This window comes from Coturnix japonica, chromosome 1, assembly GCF_054131305.1.
Source record: "Coturnix japonica strain WE chromosome 1, WE-NBRP24, whole genome shotgun sequence".
Lineage (NCBI taxonomy): Eukaryota > Metazoa > Chordata > Aves > Galliformes > Phasianidae > Coturnix > Coturnix japonica.
This window is the reverse complement of record NC_140663.1, coordinates 43,578,692-43,594,758: the sequence shown is the minus strand read 5'-3', so window position 1 is coordinate 43,594,758 and position 16,067 is coordinate 43,578,692. Positions and strand designations below refer to the sequence as shown.

At 44.4% G+C, this 16,067-nt stretch overlaps 5 protein-coding genes across 6 annotated transcripts in view; 2 read left to right on the top strand and 3 right to left on the bottom strand.

The window, feature by feature from the left end:
• The window catches only part of LOC146762376 (histone H4), a 33,999-nt gene that overhangs the window by 13,086 nt on the left and 4,846 nt on the right, over window positions 1-16,067 (bottom strand). The gene's annotated exons all lie outside the window — the stretch shown is intronic.
• On the bottom strand, window positions 3,557-4,883 carry LOC107312618 (histone H2A-IV). Of its 2 annotated transcripts, XM_085515718.1 has the most exons (2): window positions 4,453-4,883; window positions 3,557-3,837 (listed from the first exon to the last, which is right to left on the bottom strand). In XM_085515718.1, the coding sequence occupies exons 1-2, from the start codon at window positions 4,836-4,838 to the stop codon at window positions 3,831-3,833; spliced, it is 393 nt and encodes a 130-aa protein (XP_085371844.1). In that variant the 5' UTR covers window positions 4,839-4,883; the 3' UTR covers window positions 3,557-3,830. The 2 variants fall into 2 exon arrangements, with proteins under 2 accessions (XP_085371844.1, XP_085371853.1); XM_085515727.1 differs by lacking the exon at window positions 3,557-3,837 and having other exon boundaries at window positions 4,397-4,882.
• LOC146762379 (histone H2B 1/2/3/4/6) lies at window positions 4,938-5,649 on the top strand. The gene has a single exon (XM_085515907.1). The coding sequence runs from the start codon at window positions 5,186-5,188 to the stop codon at window positions 5,564-5,566; it is 381 nt and encodes a 126-aa protein (XP_085372033.1). The 5' UTR covers window positions 4,938-5,185; the 3' UTR covers window positions 5,567-5,649.
• LOC146762378 (histone H1.11L-like) lies at window positions 14,155-15,128 on the top strand. Its single transcript, XM_085515659.1, has one exon. It carries the CDS (start codon window positions 14,202-14,204, stop codon window positions 14,883-14,885), a length of 684 nt encoding a protein of 227 aa, XP_085371785.1. The 5' UTR covers window positions 14,155-14,201; the 3' UTR covers window positions 14,886-15,128.
• Window positions 15,312-16,040, bottom strand: LOC146762377 (histone H2A-IV). The gene has a single exon (XM_085515893.1). The coding sequence runs from the start codon at window positions 15,894-15,896 to the stop codon at window positions 15,507-15,509; it is 390 nt and encodes a 129-aa protein (XP_085372019.1). The 5' UTR covers window positions 15,897-16,040; the 3' UTR covers window positions 15,312-15,506.

Here is a 16,067-nt window from a genome sequence, read left to right as displayed (position 1 = left end):
CCACGGAGCACCACAATGTAAAAGAATTCAGTTACAATTTACATTTACCAAGAAGCTGTCACGGTAGCCTCAGCCTCCATATTTAAACAATATGTACGGAAGTTAATGAAATAGAAATCCTTTCTGACAGTTCAATCTTCTTCTCTATGTATCATTTTATTTTTTCCCAGTAACTTGCGCAGCTTGTTTTAAGACAATTTCCCCTTCTTAAATGCACAGTGAAGATGAATGTGATTTAGTAGCTACTTTGCCTTTCCATTTGTAGCTCAAACTACTGAGAACTACAAAAGTAGCCACTGTAGGCTGACCTGTTAAAGCACACAGAATGACCTGGGGTGGAAGTGACCTCAAGGATCATGAGTCTCCAAATCACCCACCTAATTCCCTGCCACACGCAGGGCTACCAACCTCCACATTTAATACTAGACCAGGCTGCCCAGGGCCCCATGCAACCTGGCCTTGAACTCCTCCAGGGATGGGGCATCCACACCCTCTCTGGGCAACCTGTTCTATCACCTCATTGCTCTCATAGTAAGGAACTTCCCTGACAAACGACCTAAATATTTCCTCCTTCAACTTAAAACCATTTCCCCTCACTCTGCTGTTATCAGCTTTTCCAAAGAGTTGACTCCCCTCCTGTTTATATGCTCCCTTTAGGTACTGAGTTATCGGCCCTGAAGTCTTTTATCCAAGCCCCTGGTTTTCCAAATCCCCACCACATTCTTTGGTAATTAGACATTGCTACAAACGTAGAACTGAGCTGTTAATGCTGTCTCTCAAAATGTATTTGAATAACCCTCATTTCCAAGCATTATGCTGTGGCCTCAGCAACACTTGGTTTCAAGAACTGCAGCAATGCTGGACTCAAACTTTGCAGCACTGATTGCATATGGTGTTTCAGTACCGGTATAGAGATGGTCACTAAGCCTTTATTACTTTAGACACTGATTTATCAACATTATTTTCAGCTTGAATACTGCTGTGGGAGGTCTCTGTTTTGATTTAAGACAACAACTGATGCTAGGATCCATCCTCCCTTCTCCCCATTCTCTTGCAGTTTCAAATTGCACTTTGAGATCTGCTCTTAAAGCATCTTAGAGCTGACTCAAACAGCTTTCATTTTCTGCACCTCTTTATACACTCAGTACTTAAAAAGATGATTAGACAAAGCATGTTCCAACCTCTGATTTCTTAGATAATATAATGTTGTTGGGGGGGATGGGTGGGGGGAGGGAACTAGAAAATATCTAGAAGCATTTATACCTTGAAAGTGGTGATGCTCTTTGGAACCATTATCAGAAGCTATTACACTTAGTAATGTGTTATGTAAAATTCAAATTCAACCTTGCTAGCCTGAAGAAAAAGACAAAAGGTCTATTCTATCCCCCCAGCTCCAGACTGCACAAGCATTACCTCAGCCCTTCATCTATTTGCATTCTGGGTGCTTCAGTTGTGAAGCTTTCACATGAACTGGGTCAGATGATCTTAAAGGTCCCTTCTAGCCTGAACCATTTTATGATTCTATGAAATTCCAGATAATCTTCCTCTCTTGAAGGCTGTTTCACAGTACATGCATTTCTTACTGGAATCCTAAAACTCATCAGCACAGGAGCTATCGATTACAATTGCTCCTCCCAATCTCATTACAATATTCCAGCATTGGCACAATCTCAGATGCTGCTGCGCTGTGAACACTGCATTCCTGCCCAGACACATCATCAGGTCTGACTGTACCACCATCGCTGCTCCGTCTCTCAGTGCTGAGATCCCAGTCACTACAATGACCAAAACCAAGTGCTGTCAGAAGTGTTCTGTGCCTGCTTTTTTTAACCAGCAATAACAGCAGTAAGAATTAGGCTGAGCAAGAGCAGCAAAGATAATTTTACCTCAAAGGATGACAGATGTTCAGAATTAATGAAAACACCGCAAATATTAAATCACACGATTATGCCATCTGTTATATTCTTTAAAGTTCTTTACTACTAGATCCAAAGCAGGTTTCATTGTCTTCCATAACACGTTCCACTTTCCAGGAACCAGAGAGTGGAACAACATTCACATAAATCATCCTGGGAAATGAAGGATAAAGCACAGCCTTCAAAAAGAGCACTGATACTGTATTTTGTGCACTGTCAGTGTCCGTCTCCAATATCTCTCTTCATTCACATGAAACACCCAGTAGGTTTACTTTTGTTCATATGAACACCTTTGTCACTTTATCAACTGATCACTTACACTGTGTTCTTTTCCTGTAGTGTGTTATCAGCCATAACGGATAGCAAAGTTAAAAACCGTCATTGCCTTATTTTTCTTTTCTATGGTCTATTAGAGTCGAGCAGTATTGGAAAGACATTTCTTATCTGGATAAATACATACAGTACATTTTATATTTGTCAGTCAATTATGAGTTAAACAAAATTAAATTAAACCACACATCTATTCATTGCAAAAGTGAAATACAGCATCTGGGTGAACAAGTAACTCCTGCTCTGCTTGACTGACAACGCAGCACAAGAAGATTTGGATATTATAAATGGAATGACCAGTGCCAAGGATCTGATTAAGAAACTGAATGAAACAAACACACTTTTCTAACTATTTTATACTGCTTCCTGGTTGGTAGCTTTGTTTGAGTCAATATTTGCTCACCCACTTCTCAGCTCACATTATTTTCCAAGTCGACAGAGATTTATTATTAAACACAGTGCAGATTAGTCAAATTATTGCTATGTTAGTTAAGCCACTCCCATCTTTATTTTCCAGTTTGATTACAAAATAGTATATCTGAAAGTGATTAGCATTATAAAAGTATAAAATAGTTGGGGGGATGGAGGGGAGGAGTTCCCCTGGGAAAGCCCCTCTCCCTGACCAGCTCACACACAGAATGGAAGAAGAAACATGATAAGAAACAGCAATATCTAGTTCCCTCAAGACTGGGTCACAGAACCAGAGGCCTACAGAGCTGCAAAGAAACCTCTGGAACTCATCAAGTGCAGTCCATTTTATTTTATTATGTTTTAATATATATGTTGGTGACTGTAAATAACTTGTCATACTTGGTGGCCCGTCCTGATGCCATTCTCAGAGCGGTTTCAAAAATATTCATTGTTGCTCATGATGCTGACCTTTAACCAAAAAGTGAACTCCGCTTCCTTTTAACACAAATGCTCTGGTAGCAATTCTGCACATATACTCACTTTAAAACTGGAGAGAACAAGGAGTTTATATATGAGAGGAGCAGCAGGACAGCTCAGAACTTATCACCAGCAGAACCCAGAACTGTTTGGATTACTGTGTCACGTGTAGATTTAAGTCTTAAAAGATTCTCAAAAAGTCCCAAAAAGGAAAGAAGCAAAGGCCATCGAGTTATGGACAAACACTGGATTTCAGACAGAGCAGGAGAATCTGTGCTGCTGTTGTGCAGCATCAGAGATGTGAAGAAACACACAGCTTTCCCATGTGCACTGCATCCACTGCTCATTTGGCAGCAAGCAGCAGATTGCCTTGCAGTTGAGAGACAGCTTCTTCACATTTAGCCCTTGGGACACAGCAAGACTTTACTTTTTTAAGTCATTCTGCATATACACACAAGAAATGACATACTATAGAAATGATACATCTCCCTAAATAGGGCAGGTTCCTTATGCGTTCCCAACACATGACCACCCAACTCAGCATCATAACAAACACAGGCACCTGGGCTGAGCTGGCTTAGAGAGCTCTATTTGTTCACATCACTTTCATACTCAAACATCCAGGCTCTGCTGTTTGAAAGCGCAAATACAAATCCCCCAGGAGGAATGAAATCATCACGTGGGTGTCACACATGTTTAGTTCCTGCAGAAAATACACAGGTTGACGTAGATGGAGTCCTACAGGATTAATTCATGCCATGTAAAGACTCATGGAAAAAATGATATGAAATGTGCTTCAAGTTCATACTTAGCAAACTTCGACTGCACATTATGAACTAAGAAAAAATAAGAGTAAAAAGTCAATAGATTAGGTAGCATATAAAGGACGAAAGAATCAATCTGAGAGATTCCCTCAAAAGACAGCCTCACAGAGGCAAACAGACCTACAGTAGCCGTTAGCTTAACGCAGCTAGGAACAAAAACCCGCGGCCAGCTCTGCCAGGAAGCAGCGCCCGGCGGAACTCCTCCGCCAGAGCGGAAACGGCCCGGAAAAAGACTTGAGAGCACTGCGCGGGGTTACTGCACCGCCCCCTCCGGCACTGCCCTGCAGTGAGAGCTGCGTGCGGCTTTATACCAGAGCCGGGGACAGTACACCAAACGGAGAACCAATATTAAAGATAAAACAGCTTACACAAGTACCATCAACGTTCACTGCAAAAATTCGAACTGTAATAAGTGTATCAACTCTTTTAAAGAGATCGTGGGTGGCTCTGAAAAGAGCCTTTTGTGCTTGTTTCTAGATTTAAGTCGAGCTCACTTGGCCTTAGCCTTGTGGCTGTCGGTCTTCTTGGGCAGCAGCACAGCCTGGATGTTGGGCAGCACCCCGCCCTGCGCGATGGTGACCTTGCCCAGCAGCTTGTTGAGCTCCTCGTCGTTGCGGATGGCCAGCTGCAGGTGGCGCGGGATGATGCGCGTCTTCTTGTTGTCGCGGGCCGCGTTGCCCGCCAGCTCCAGGATCTCGGCCGTCAGGTACTCCAGCACGGCCGCCAGGTACACCGGGGCGCCGGCGCCCACCCGCTCCGCGTAGTTGCCCTTGCGCAGCAGCCGGTGCACGCGGCCCACGGGGAACTGCAGCCCGGCCCGCGACGAGCGCGACTTGGCCTTGGCGCGCGCCTTCCCGCCCTGTTTGCCGCGGCCCGACATCGTAGGAATGCAGCTCACCGAAAAACACGAGAGTGCTGAAGGGCTCTCAGGCCGCGCCCGCCGGTTTATATTCAGTTCGGGCGGACCGGAGGCGCGCTTTCTGATAGGCTGCTCGGGAGTCGTACTGCATGCAGCCAATGAGAGAGCGAATCGAATTTGATCCAATGGTAGAGCTCGTATTGCCGTGACGTCACAAATCCGAACTTCCAGCCAATGGCCGTGCGGCGCTGAGGAGCTGCTGCTTTGCATAGCGCCGCTATAAAAGCGGCTCCCGCCGGCATCTGCTTCACTTCGCTCTCTGCAGATAGTGCGGCTAAGTGTTTGTTCTGTACTCTGCTTTGATAATCATGCCTGAACCGGCCAAATCTGCACCCGCCCCCAAGAAAGGGTCCAAGAAGGCGGTCACCAAGACCCAGAAGAAGGGCGACAAGAAGCGCAAGAAGAGTCGCAAGGAGAGCTACTCGATCTACGTGTACAAGGTGCTGAAGCAGGTGCACCCCGACACGGGCATCTCGTCCAAGGCCATGGGCATCATGAACTCGTTCGTCAACGACATCTTCGAGCGCATCGCCGGCGAGGCGTCGCGCCTGGCGCACTACAACAAGCGCTCGACCATCACGTCGCGGGAGATCCAGACGGCCGTGCGGCTGCTGCTGCCCGGTGAGCTGGCCAAGCACGCGGTCTCGGAGGGTACCAAGGCGGTCACCAAGTACACCAGCTCCAAGTAGAGTGGTCCTGCACCTCGCTGAAAACCCAAAGGCTCTTTTAAGAGCCACCCACATCTGCAATGAAAGAGCTTTAATTACTATGATTTACTGTTGAGTGTTTTCTCTCTTAGCTTACTGTATGTCTTTTAGTCTTATTTTCGGTGCGCTCTTTTGTTTTCAGCTTTCTTTTTTTTTTTTTTCCCATGGGATGTAATCTGACGAGTCTCCGTGTTTCCTAAGCGTTTACTTTTTTAGTCTTGTAAATCTTTTTTAAAGGGGGAAAAAAAAACCCGCCTTAATCGAAAAAGCTGGCCTGGAAGGTTGTTCTGCAGGTTAGATGTAGTGTTTTGTTGCTTCAGTAGCCTCGGACAGGTCAATGACGAAGCGTTTCAAATGCGAGCGCGTTTCTCAGCAGGCTCTGTAGCCGTGGTGGACGCTGTATAAGCGCGTTATGCTGCAGTCCGGCGGCTGTGTCACACTTCAGTGTATATTGCTGATCCTAATGCCGTTGTCCTTTGGCTAGAAAGGCGGAGCTCCGCTCTCTGATGTCACTGAGTGCCGGGTGGAATTCTTGGGGAGGGGGGCGGGTTCTGCAGTGAAGTCTCCACAGTAGGCGGTGCTGAGGCTTAGGAGTCTCTTCGCGGTGCGGAGATGTTTTCTTAAGTGGTGCCTTTCAGAGCTGAAACATCCCAGCCCGCACACGGGGCTCGTTACCCAGCAGGGGTTCTCCTCCCTCATCCATGTTTTTACACGCCCTCAGATTGCGCAGGGAAGTCGCTTGTCGCCTAATTAAGAAGTATATACAGTAGTTAGCGGACGTTGATGTATTTATTTATTTGCGTGATCCTTAACGGTACCAGAACAGCTTCATAAGAGTTCATTATGGAGTTCAACAATAACAGTGTGAATGTCTGGGTATGAGATGGTGCTAAGGTGTGAAAGCTCTTCCTTTCCTCAGTACTTTGACCACTGTCACCTGATACCTAGCAATAAATTCAGGGCATTCAACAGTTGCTTCCAAATCCTCTGCAAACCAGTATTCTATCTAGGGAAGGTTGTTATTCCTAGATAAGTGGGACATCTGGAGCCTGTAAGTAGTCCCTCAGTATTTCACAGTCTTTGAGGGCTACGCTGTACCTTTCTAGGGCTGATAACAAGGTTAAAGTGCTAATTAGAAACTTAGTTAACAGCTATGTTTTTTGTAAATAAATTCTTGACAGTATATAGGACCTGGGTTGTGTAACATGACATGCAACCTTTTGCCTGGATAACACTTTGCAGTGGGACCTCACAACACTAAAAGTGCCTTGCAAGGACCCCGTGTTTACATAGTGTGGGAATCAAATGTTGTTTCTGCATTTAGAACAAAATATGAATATATAAGTGAAGAAATTTGTAGTTATTAGGTAAAAATCAGTTACAAAGACTGCAGCTTCTGTCTGTCCAGCTATCTGAAATAAAACTATTTTTGGTGCTGGACAAATAGGGCCTGAGTGATAAAAGATCCAAAGAGGAGAAGTTAAAATAACAATATGCCTGTATAAACTAGCAATAATGTATGTTTTAATGTTTTGTTGTACACATTGCAAAAATATACAAGTCGTGACATACCTAAGGATGTGCCTGAAGAGATATCGGGAAGGACTGGAATCACCCCCTCTCGGGCTCTTTGTTTAACAAAGACCTCTAGGAGAGAATGGAAGAAGCTTTGAAGGGAATCAACATATCAATACAATAAGAGTACCGAGACATCCTGCAAGCAAAAACAGCAGGATGGCGACTGACTGGCACAAGATAGCAAGTGAATTAACAAATGCAAACCTCGGGTAAAACTGGAACCTGGAATACCCAACCAAAGGGGAGAGGGGAGGGGAAAACATATGGGAGAAAAGGTATAAAAACTGTAACATCATGTCCATAGGTGCGCTTCTGCCATCAGGGCGCCCGCCATTGCGATCACGAATAAAAACTGCTTTTATCAGAGATACCGTCCTGATCAAAAATTATTGAGGATATTTCCAACAATAGCATATGCGTAGCTTTAGATTTTAATATGTATATCAGTTCTTAGGGTAGGTGGGAAATTGTGTAGATATTTACATGTTAGAATGTATACGATGTTTGCTTTTGCTCCTACACTTCATTGTGAGGAGCAGTGATCCTCTATGAACCTACTGCTGCTATAATGTAATGTCAACTTTCTAACCTGTCGTTTGGTTCAGCATGTTTCATACCCAGATTTTGCTGACAGCTTTTACTTATGAACAAACATTTTACCAATCAGCTTAACACTATTGCTTGCATATGATCCATATCCTTGGGTATATTATTATTACCGTAATTATTATTGTTGAGGATAAGCAGAAATGTAAACCCTCTTCTCTCTGGGTTTCACAGATATTCAGTTGTGACTGTTCTGCCATTTGTCAACTACCAAATGTCCCTGGTAGACACTGGTATGTATTGCTTATTGACTGGGAAAGAAAGCTAAAGGAAAAAGATGGTGAGAGACAGGTGGAATTCTCACAGCAGGAGGTTCAGTGAATAAATACCAGGCAGTATAAACCAATTTTCCTTTGGGTGTTCCTTATAAAACTTCACCTGGTAGTCACAAACCCAAAGAAACAAAAACATACCAGCCACCGGGGTGTGCCTTTGTACGTATGTTGTGTTTATCGGGGGTGGAAATTTGAGAAGGAAGCTGAACTCTCTCCTCAGTAGGGAGCTTATCAACTTGATGTGAAAGGAAAAGGGAACTTAGTTCAAAGGAAAAATCACACCACTGAAAGCAGTGCTTTTAGCACCCTTTTGTTCTTGCAAAGCACAGCTTTCCTGCAGGAGCAGTACTTGTGTCAGAATAGGCTCTGTTCCCACAAGAGAAACGTCCCACAAAACTAGGCCCTTCTTCCTCCCTTTCATGATATGCCCACAGCCGGGATAATACCAGAGCAGGTTCACCTTGAGCTGAATGAAGATGTCCTGTCGCTTACTTGGAGTGACACGCTTAAGGATTGCTGCTAAGATGAATGTTGACTGCTAAGTATCACCGATGCCATCAGAAGTGCCTTTCTGCCTGTTCTGTCTTTGCTTCCTCTTTCATCTATCCTGTCTCCCAACCACCCTCATCACTCTGATTGCACCTTCTGCTTATGTTTCCAGTAGTCTTATACACGCAGCACTCTCCCACTGCCTCTCCTCTTGGGAAAGGATCATTTGTTCCTTATGACACTTACAAGCAATGCTTGAAGTTATTGTTGTGTAACATCCACCTCCTCTCTGCCTCATCAAGAACCTGCTTCCTGTCTCTGGGTTGTAGTTCTGAGTTATAGCAACTCAGCCAAGAATTGTGCTGAACTTAATCGTATTAGTTCTAGAAAGACAGTGGCAGGTATTAAGAACCAGAGAAAACATTTTATCATTTCTTTGTCTGGCTGAACAAAGAGCAAATACCACTCTCCACATCCTGTTCCAATTGTCCATATGCACTCACACGGTGTAGATTTACAGCAATGAAAGGATGGACATAAGAGAGAGAGTGGCAGAAGTGTCATTGTGGTGTAAACTGATGATATCTTAAGGAGAGACCAAAGTACCATGGGACCTGTGAATCAAAGCTGAGCACCTCTGAGTACCTGCCTCAAGTACCCAAACATAACAAGATGGTTGGCATCATCCTGTCAGAAAATGGACATATTCTGCTGCAGCTGTCCAACTGGCAGGTAAGGCAGCCAGTAAGAAATCCAAAGCCATGTAAAGAGAAGGCATCAGATAAACTACTAACGCCCCACTGATCTTTCTGGTACCACTACCACAGTCTTCTCCTGAAATGCATAGGTTTCCCAACCCCAGAATATCTAGGAGGGACGCATGCATACCAGCTTTTCAGTGTCTCATCTCTAGTGCTGACTTTGCAGTGTTCTGCTGTTCATCCATCACAGCCTACAAGGAGGAAGGGCAACTATGATGTCTTCTCCATCCTAAAGCACTGCAGCTGGTGGCACTCTTCCCATCTGTGTAACACTTCTTTCCAAGAATGATTATTTCCTAAGGTACTGGGCCTCTAAGTAGCAGCTCAACCACCTCACCTGTCCTCACTGCCAACAGGTGTAGGAGACCAAGCAGGACAGTTTGGTTCTCAACAAGGTGTGTTGATGCACAACTATCACTCCATATTTCACCCTGATATAATCCATACCACTTTGCCACAGCTACCAGGCAGAAGTCAGAGATAGCATATGGTTCTCATAGTCTTGAGGTGCAAATGAGAGCTTGGCCACATAGCATGGCACTTTTACTGAGACCATCTGTGGAGTGGACATGCCAGGAAAGTCTTTCCTCTGAGCAGACCCATAGCTTCTGTTTGCATGGTGAGCAGCAGCAGTCCAGGCACAAGGTGCCAGGAGATCTCCAATGACACGTGAATATGTGCTGCAGCAAATAAACCATCTTGTTAATGTGCCACTGGAAAGTGGCGTTTTACATAGAATCACAGGATCATTGAGGTTGGAAAAGACCTCTAAGATCAAGTTTGACCATCAGCCCTTTCATACTGTGCCCAGTAAGCCATGTCCCTACTAGAGCATGTGACTTAAGGGCAGGAAATAGAAATCTGTGTTTGAAGTTCTGTTCATGTTCACAAAAAATCCTGAACATTTGTCTGAATGCCCGTAAATATTCAGTATACTTCATCTCAGTGATACAGTGTGTTTCCATTCTATATTTCCTTCTGGTCTCCAAAGTGCTGCATGCATTTTTCAGACATGTCTACTGTGATCCTCCCAGCTTATTAAATGGGTAAGTGGAAAGAAAGAGTGATGAATGGATATTTTCTTTCTCCCTGAATCCACATTTCCTACTGGCAAAATCTCATTGTAGAAAAACATTAATTTACATATATAAATTTATCAATACAGTAATATTTTTGTGATGTATCCATATGATGTTGAAGCTTTAAATACTGAACATGAAACTTTATACTGACTGATGGATCTGGACTGACTCTTGGAATTACACGTTAGAAGAGTTTGGGAGCTTTTAAAAATGGAGTGGCCTGGAATGAAAAAAGAGCTACTGTCTTCTGCTTTGCATCAAATTAAAACTGAATATTTGAACTCAGAACACTTTTGCGAGAAGATAATTTTAGAACTAGTATACAAGTCTATATGGATGCTTCTGGCTAAATAATGGCAAATTTTCTACCTGCTGTCTACTATGCATCTGGTGTCATGGTTTTGTAATTTTGTAATTTTGCTTTCAGTATTCCACATCATAACATCATGTAAAGCATGGATACTTTTATCGAATGTGCAGTCCACAGAAGAAGACTACATATCCCAGAGAACATCACAGTCAAGGATAAGTCACGGGACCAGGACGCTATATAATCTTGTTCCCAGGCTGGAGTTCTCTCTCTCTCGAACTCTCGGAGAGTGGGAAGCGTTCCAGCCGTGTCGCCTAGAGTTCACAGTAGGCCTCTCGGTTTTCGGGGACTTTCTGTTTCATTCGATTTGTTAGCCTCAATTATATTATATTGTGTTATCTTGTATTTCGATATCATATTTAGTAAAATAAGTTTTTCCTCCTCAGATTGCCGCTGTTTTTATCCCATTTCCCTTTTCCCCCTCCTTTCCGGGCCCTGGGGACCCTACGGGGTGGCTTCCCCCTGTCATGGGCATAGGTAAATCTAAGTAACCCATGACAATCTGGCTATGATTTCCTTATGGAAGGATACTACTGATGTATGTGGGAATTTAAAAAATCTATGAACACTAAAAATCTCTAACAGTAAGGAGGAGTCCTATACTGGAGACAGATCTGTAAGCAGTAATAACTCTTCCCAAGTAAGAAATAGATTTTTTTTTTCTCTTTCATGTAACAGTGTGTTATTATTTAGAACACCATCAAAAATCCATTTTCAAATAATTGCCTCTTCCCATGACCAGAAGAGGTCCCACAGAGTCGTGCAGATTTGCATTGTCATGAGTGACTTTGTGAATGCATTCATATTCGTTGTTGTTGTTGCTTATCTGGATCACAGAGAAGTCGGAATTAACCTAATAGAATCACGCATGAGAAGTGTGAATGAAATACAACACTGGTAGAGACGGTAGATCTAAATAACCTAATCTCCTTCTCTTGTTGTTACATTCTCATATGTGATGCTATTCTGTTGTTTGTCTCATGTAGGCAAAAGCCACTCTGGGATGCAACAGCATCTCTTGCTGGTTTCTCACACTTTAATTGTAGCCAAGTCATGGTAAATCAGTACTGCTGGCAAAATCCTTAAACTGTCTTCACTGTTGCCATAACTTCACAAGAGTTTGTGTGCTGTATTACAACAGGAAAAGCAGAAAAAAAACCAAATGATTTCATTTGCATAACAGGAAACAATCCCTCAGGTCTCCTGTCCTTTCCCACATTGTACTGCATATTTCTGAACAAGTAACTCCACTATCCAACCCATCCCAAGAAAATCATTTTATACATATTCAATTTATATGATATCACAAAATCCTTCCTTGGTAAAAGGAAATCCTTCTTTCCCATACCGCCCCCCCCCCCCCCCCCCCCCCCCCATACATTCCCCATGGTTGTTTTGATCTGCCACCAACAGCTCATCCATGAGCTCATCTCTGACTGTATGTGTGTGTGCATTGTGCCACTCTCTGACCTTCTACCAGGGGAAGAGAAATGTGTGACAGTAGGAATGATCAAAGCTCTGTCCCAGAAATCTGAATGAGCCAAGAGAAGAATTGTCCAAAAGTTGCCATGGCTTTATTTCTTTGTTTAGGCAGTTTCTTCAGTGACTTACAAAAGGTTAAAAAATGAAACCAGGACCAGCGCTGAGGGCAAGGAGACACAATGCTGTACTTGTAAGTTATGCCCACTCATGTGAGGCTCCAGAGTACAAAATAACCAACCACTGCATCCTGTTCTCTCACAGTCCTTGTGCTTATGGTCTCTCCTGCAATAGCATTTAATAACTGGAAGGCAAAGTCAGCTCTGTTTTCTATTTTCATCAGGATCTCACAGCTTCTCATCAGAACCCACATGGATCCTGTTTCTACATGTCTCACCAGAGAAAAAAAATATGTGCTGTAAGATGGGAGACTGTAGCTCTGCTTTACATATTCAATGCTGTGTTTCATGTTTTCCTGAAATACAGGATTTTAATAGTCTATATATAAAGTGAATGTATATAAAATGAAGTATAGGGGACAAAGCAACAGAAACAGATCTCTCAGTATGAGCTGGACAGTATTAAGGCTCACAATACTAATTTTGGCTTTAGAGCTCCAGATATCAGCTTGTAGGGTATAGTAGTGCTGAGAAGGAGAGGAAACAGCAAATAAATGTAAATTAAATGTATTTATCATATTTACAAAGTTAGCAAATTCTGTGCCTTACTGAAGTTTAACTTATAAATGTACAATCAAATGCGAAATAAAGTTTTCCCAGGTTATATGAGAGCAATTTTTACCTGGGGAAAAGAAAAAAAATCGAAGTAATTATTATGAGAAGTATTAATCAGTTGTATAATAGCATTTCCTCTTTAGCATTGCCTTCAATTTCCCATTCTAGTTTACCTTGGCAGCGCTGAGGAGAGAATTGTTTGATGACCCACTGGATTTATATTATATAATACATTATATATATTTATATTAAAGAACTCCCTGCAGCTTAACCTGCAGTTCTTTCCATGCGGAAAACAAGCACACCAGACCTTGATTATTTTTGGCTCAGCTGTTGTGTTTGACTGACAATATGCCCTCAACTATAAAAATAATCACAAGAGTAAACAGTTTATCTTAAAATGTGAACACAGGGTTGAATTTATTTGCCTACTTTGGATATTCAAATAATTCTTTTGGGAGGAAGAAATGGAAATACAATTATCTGAAATGTCAATACAAAGATGTAGAAAGCTGAAGGAAGCAGATGAAGAACATCTATATGAACTTATAAGAGGTTGATGCTGCTGGCAAATAAAACAGACCTGGCATTCATTTAACTATTTCTGGTGAAAGACACCTTCTTTCTTCCCTTTTTATAAGCTCTGTGCAAAGCCATATAGGGCACTATGTCCAAAGGTTTTGTTATTTTTAAGAGTTGAAACCGTACTAACGGGAAGCAGCTTCTAACCCAGCTGCAGAGCTCGGAGGAGACTTTGTGTTACTTGCTTCTTTTCATAGCTAATTTAAGCAAAGAAAATGATTCGAAAATCTCTCCACTTTGCACTACATCGATAAAAAACCGTCTCATGAACACGAATCCGCTGCCCATGTGGGGATGCCGTCAGAAACGTATTTGCAACATAGAAGTAAAAATAAAAATCTTACTGTCCAACTCTTCACACAATCGTCAAACTCAGATATTACAGTCCTGTATAAACATCATTTTCCGTCTGAGACAAAAGACACTCAAAAGGACAAAACTGCCCACTGTGCCCAACACCGGGGCTAAGAAACGGGGAGCCGCGATCACCAATTTTTAACAAAATAACACTTTTTTGAGCAAGAAGAAACACAAGCCGAGATGCAGCGCGCCGGGAGGAGGGGCGGGGAGGACTCCGCAACGCACCAATCAGCGCCCGCTGCGCTGCTATAAATAAGGGCGCCTCTGCAGCAACGAGTGGTTCACATCGCGTAACTCCGACATGTCTGAGACAGCTCCGGCTCCGGCTCCCGTTGCTGAGGCTGCGCCCGCGGCCGCCCCGGCTCCGGCTAAGGCCGCCGCCAAGAAGCCGAAGAAGGCGGCGGGCGGCGCCAAAGCCCGCAAGCCCGCGGGCCCCAGCGTCACCGAGCTGATCACCAAGGCCGTGTCCGCCTCCAAGGAGCGCAAGGGGCTCTCCCTCGCCGCGCTCAAGAAGGCGCTGGCCGCCGGCGGCTACGACGTGGAGAAGAACAACAGCCGCATCAAGTTGGGGCTCAAGAGCCTGGTCAACAGGGGCACCCTGGTGCAGACCAAGGGCACCGGTGCCTCGGGCTCGTTCCGCCTCAGCAAGAAGCCGGGTGAGGTGAAGGAGAAGGCTCCCAAGAAGAAGACAGCGGCAGCCAAGCCCAAGAAGCCGGCGGCTAAGAAACCTGCAGCTGCTGCCAAGAAGCCCAAGAAGGTAGTGGCAGTGAAGAAGAGCCCCAAGAAAGCCAAGAAGCCGGCGGCTGCTGCCACCAAGAAGGCAACGAAGAGCCCCAAGAAAGTGACTAAGGCTGCCAAGCCCAAGAAGGCAGTGGCTGCCAAGAGCCCGGCCAAGGCAAAGGCGGTGAAGCCCAAAGCTGCTAAGCCCAAGGCGGCCAAACCCAAGGCAGCCAAGGCAAAGAAGGCGGCACCCAAGAAGAAGTAAACTCCTGTGGTAGAAAACTCTTGACCCGCTTCTAAATCCAACGGCTCTTTTAAGAGCCACCCAAGATTTCCCAAAAAGAGCTGAAAGCACATTTTTAATTGAGTGGAAAAAATAATGGTGCTTTTTGACTTTGTTGTGTAAGCATAACAAATACATCCCGAATAAATTCAAAGCCTTACAATAGCATCCAGAAAAGCAAGAAATATTAGCTGTCATGTAGATAGTGGTTCACTCCTAAACAATCACTTCAGGATTGTTTAAGTAGGGGTTTAAGTCTGTTTTCTTGTTAATGAATGCTGGATAATGTAGCAGGTACTTTGTAATCACGAGTGATTACAGGAAAGGGGAGAACAGTCACATGCAGGAAAAAAGTGATAATGTACTACTAAGGAGAATGTATAAATGAATAGACAAAAGAAAACAGAATGTGCTAAAAAAGATATATTATATTGAACTTGAAAAACACCTATTAATAAATTACCACTCCACCAAAACTTAAGTTATTAAAGACACTCACAAATTTGTATATTAAGTAAAAGTAATTCAGCTCTTTTTCAAAAGCTGTGGGTGGCTCTGAAAAGAGCCTTTTGTGTTTGTTTCGGGAATCGTTCTAAGTCGAGCTCACTTGGCCTTAGCCTTGTGGCTGTCGGTCTTCTTGGGCAGCAGCACAGCCTGGATGTTGGGCAGCACCCCGCCCTGCGCGATGGTGACCTTGCCCAGCAGCTTGTTGAGCTCCTCGTCGTTGCGGATGGCCAGCTGCAGGTGGCGCGGGATGATGCGCGTCTTCTTGTTGTCGCGGGCCGCGTTGCCCGCCAGCTCCAGGATCTCGGCCGTCAGGTACTCCAGCACGGCCGCCAGGTACACCGGGGCGCCGGCGCCCACCCGCTCCGCGTAGTTGCCCTTGCGCAGCAGCCGGTGCACGCGGCCCACGGGGAACTGCAGCCCGGCCCGCGACGAGCGCGACTTGGCCTTGGCGCGCGCCTTCCCGCCCTGCTTGCCGCGACCGGACATCGTAGAAACGCAGCTCGCCAAAAATACGAGAGTGCTGAAGTGCTCTCAGGCCGCGCCCGCCGGCTTATATTCAGTTCGGGCGGACCGGAGGCGCGCTTTCTGATAGGCTGCTCGGGAGTCGTACTGCATGCAGCCAATGAGAGAGCGAATCGAATTTGATCCAATGGTGTA

What these genes read in the sequence shown, in the direction of transcription:
- LOC107312618 (XM_085515718.1), bottom strand. Translation starts at nt 4,838, where the DNA reads ATGTCGGGCCGCGGCAAACAGGGCGGGAAGGCGCGCGCCAAGGCCAAG.
- LOC146762379 (XM_085515907.1), top strand. Translation starts at nt 5,186, where the DNA reads ATGCCTGAACCGGCCAAATCTGCACCCGCCCCCAAGAAAGGGTCCAAG.
- LOC146762378 (XM_085515659.1), top strand. Translation starts at nt 14,202, where the DNA reads ATGTCTGAGACAGCTCCGGCTCCGGCTCCCGTTGCTGAGGCTGCGCCC.
- LOC146762377 (XM_085515893.1), bottom strand. Translation starts at nt 15,896, where the DNA reads ATGTCCGGTCGCGGCAAGCAGGGCGGGAAGGCGCGCGCCAAGGCCAAG.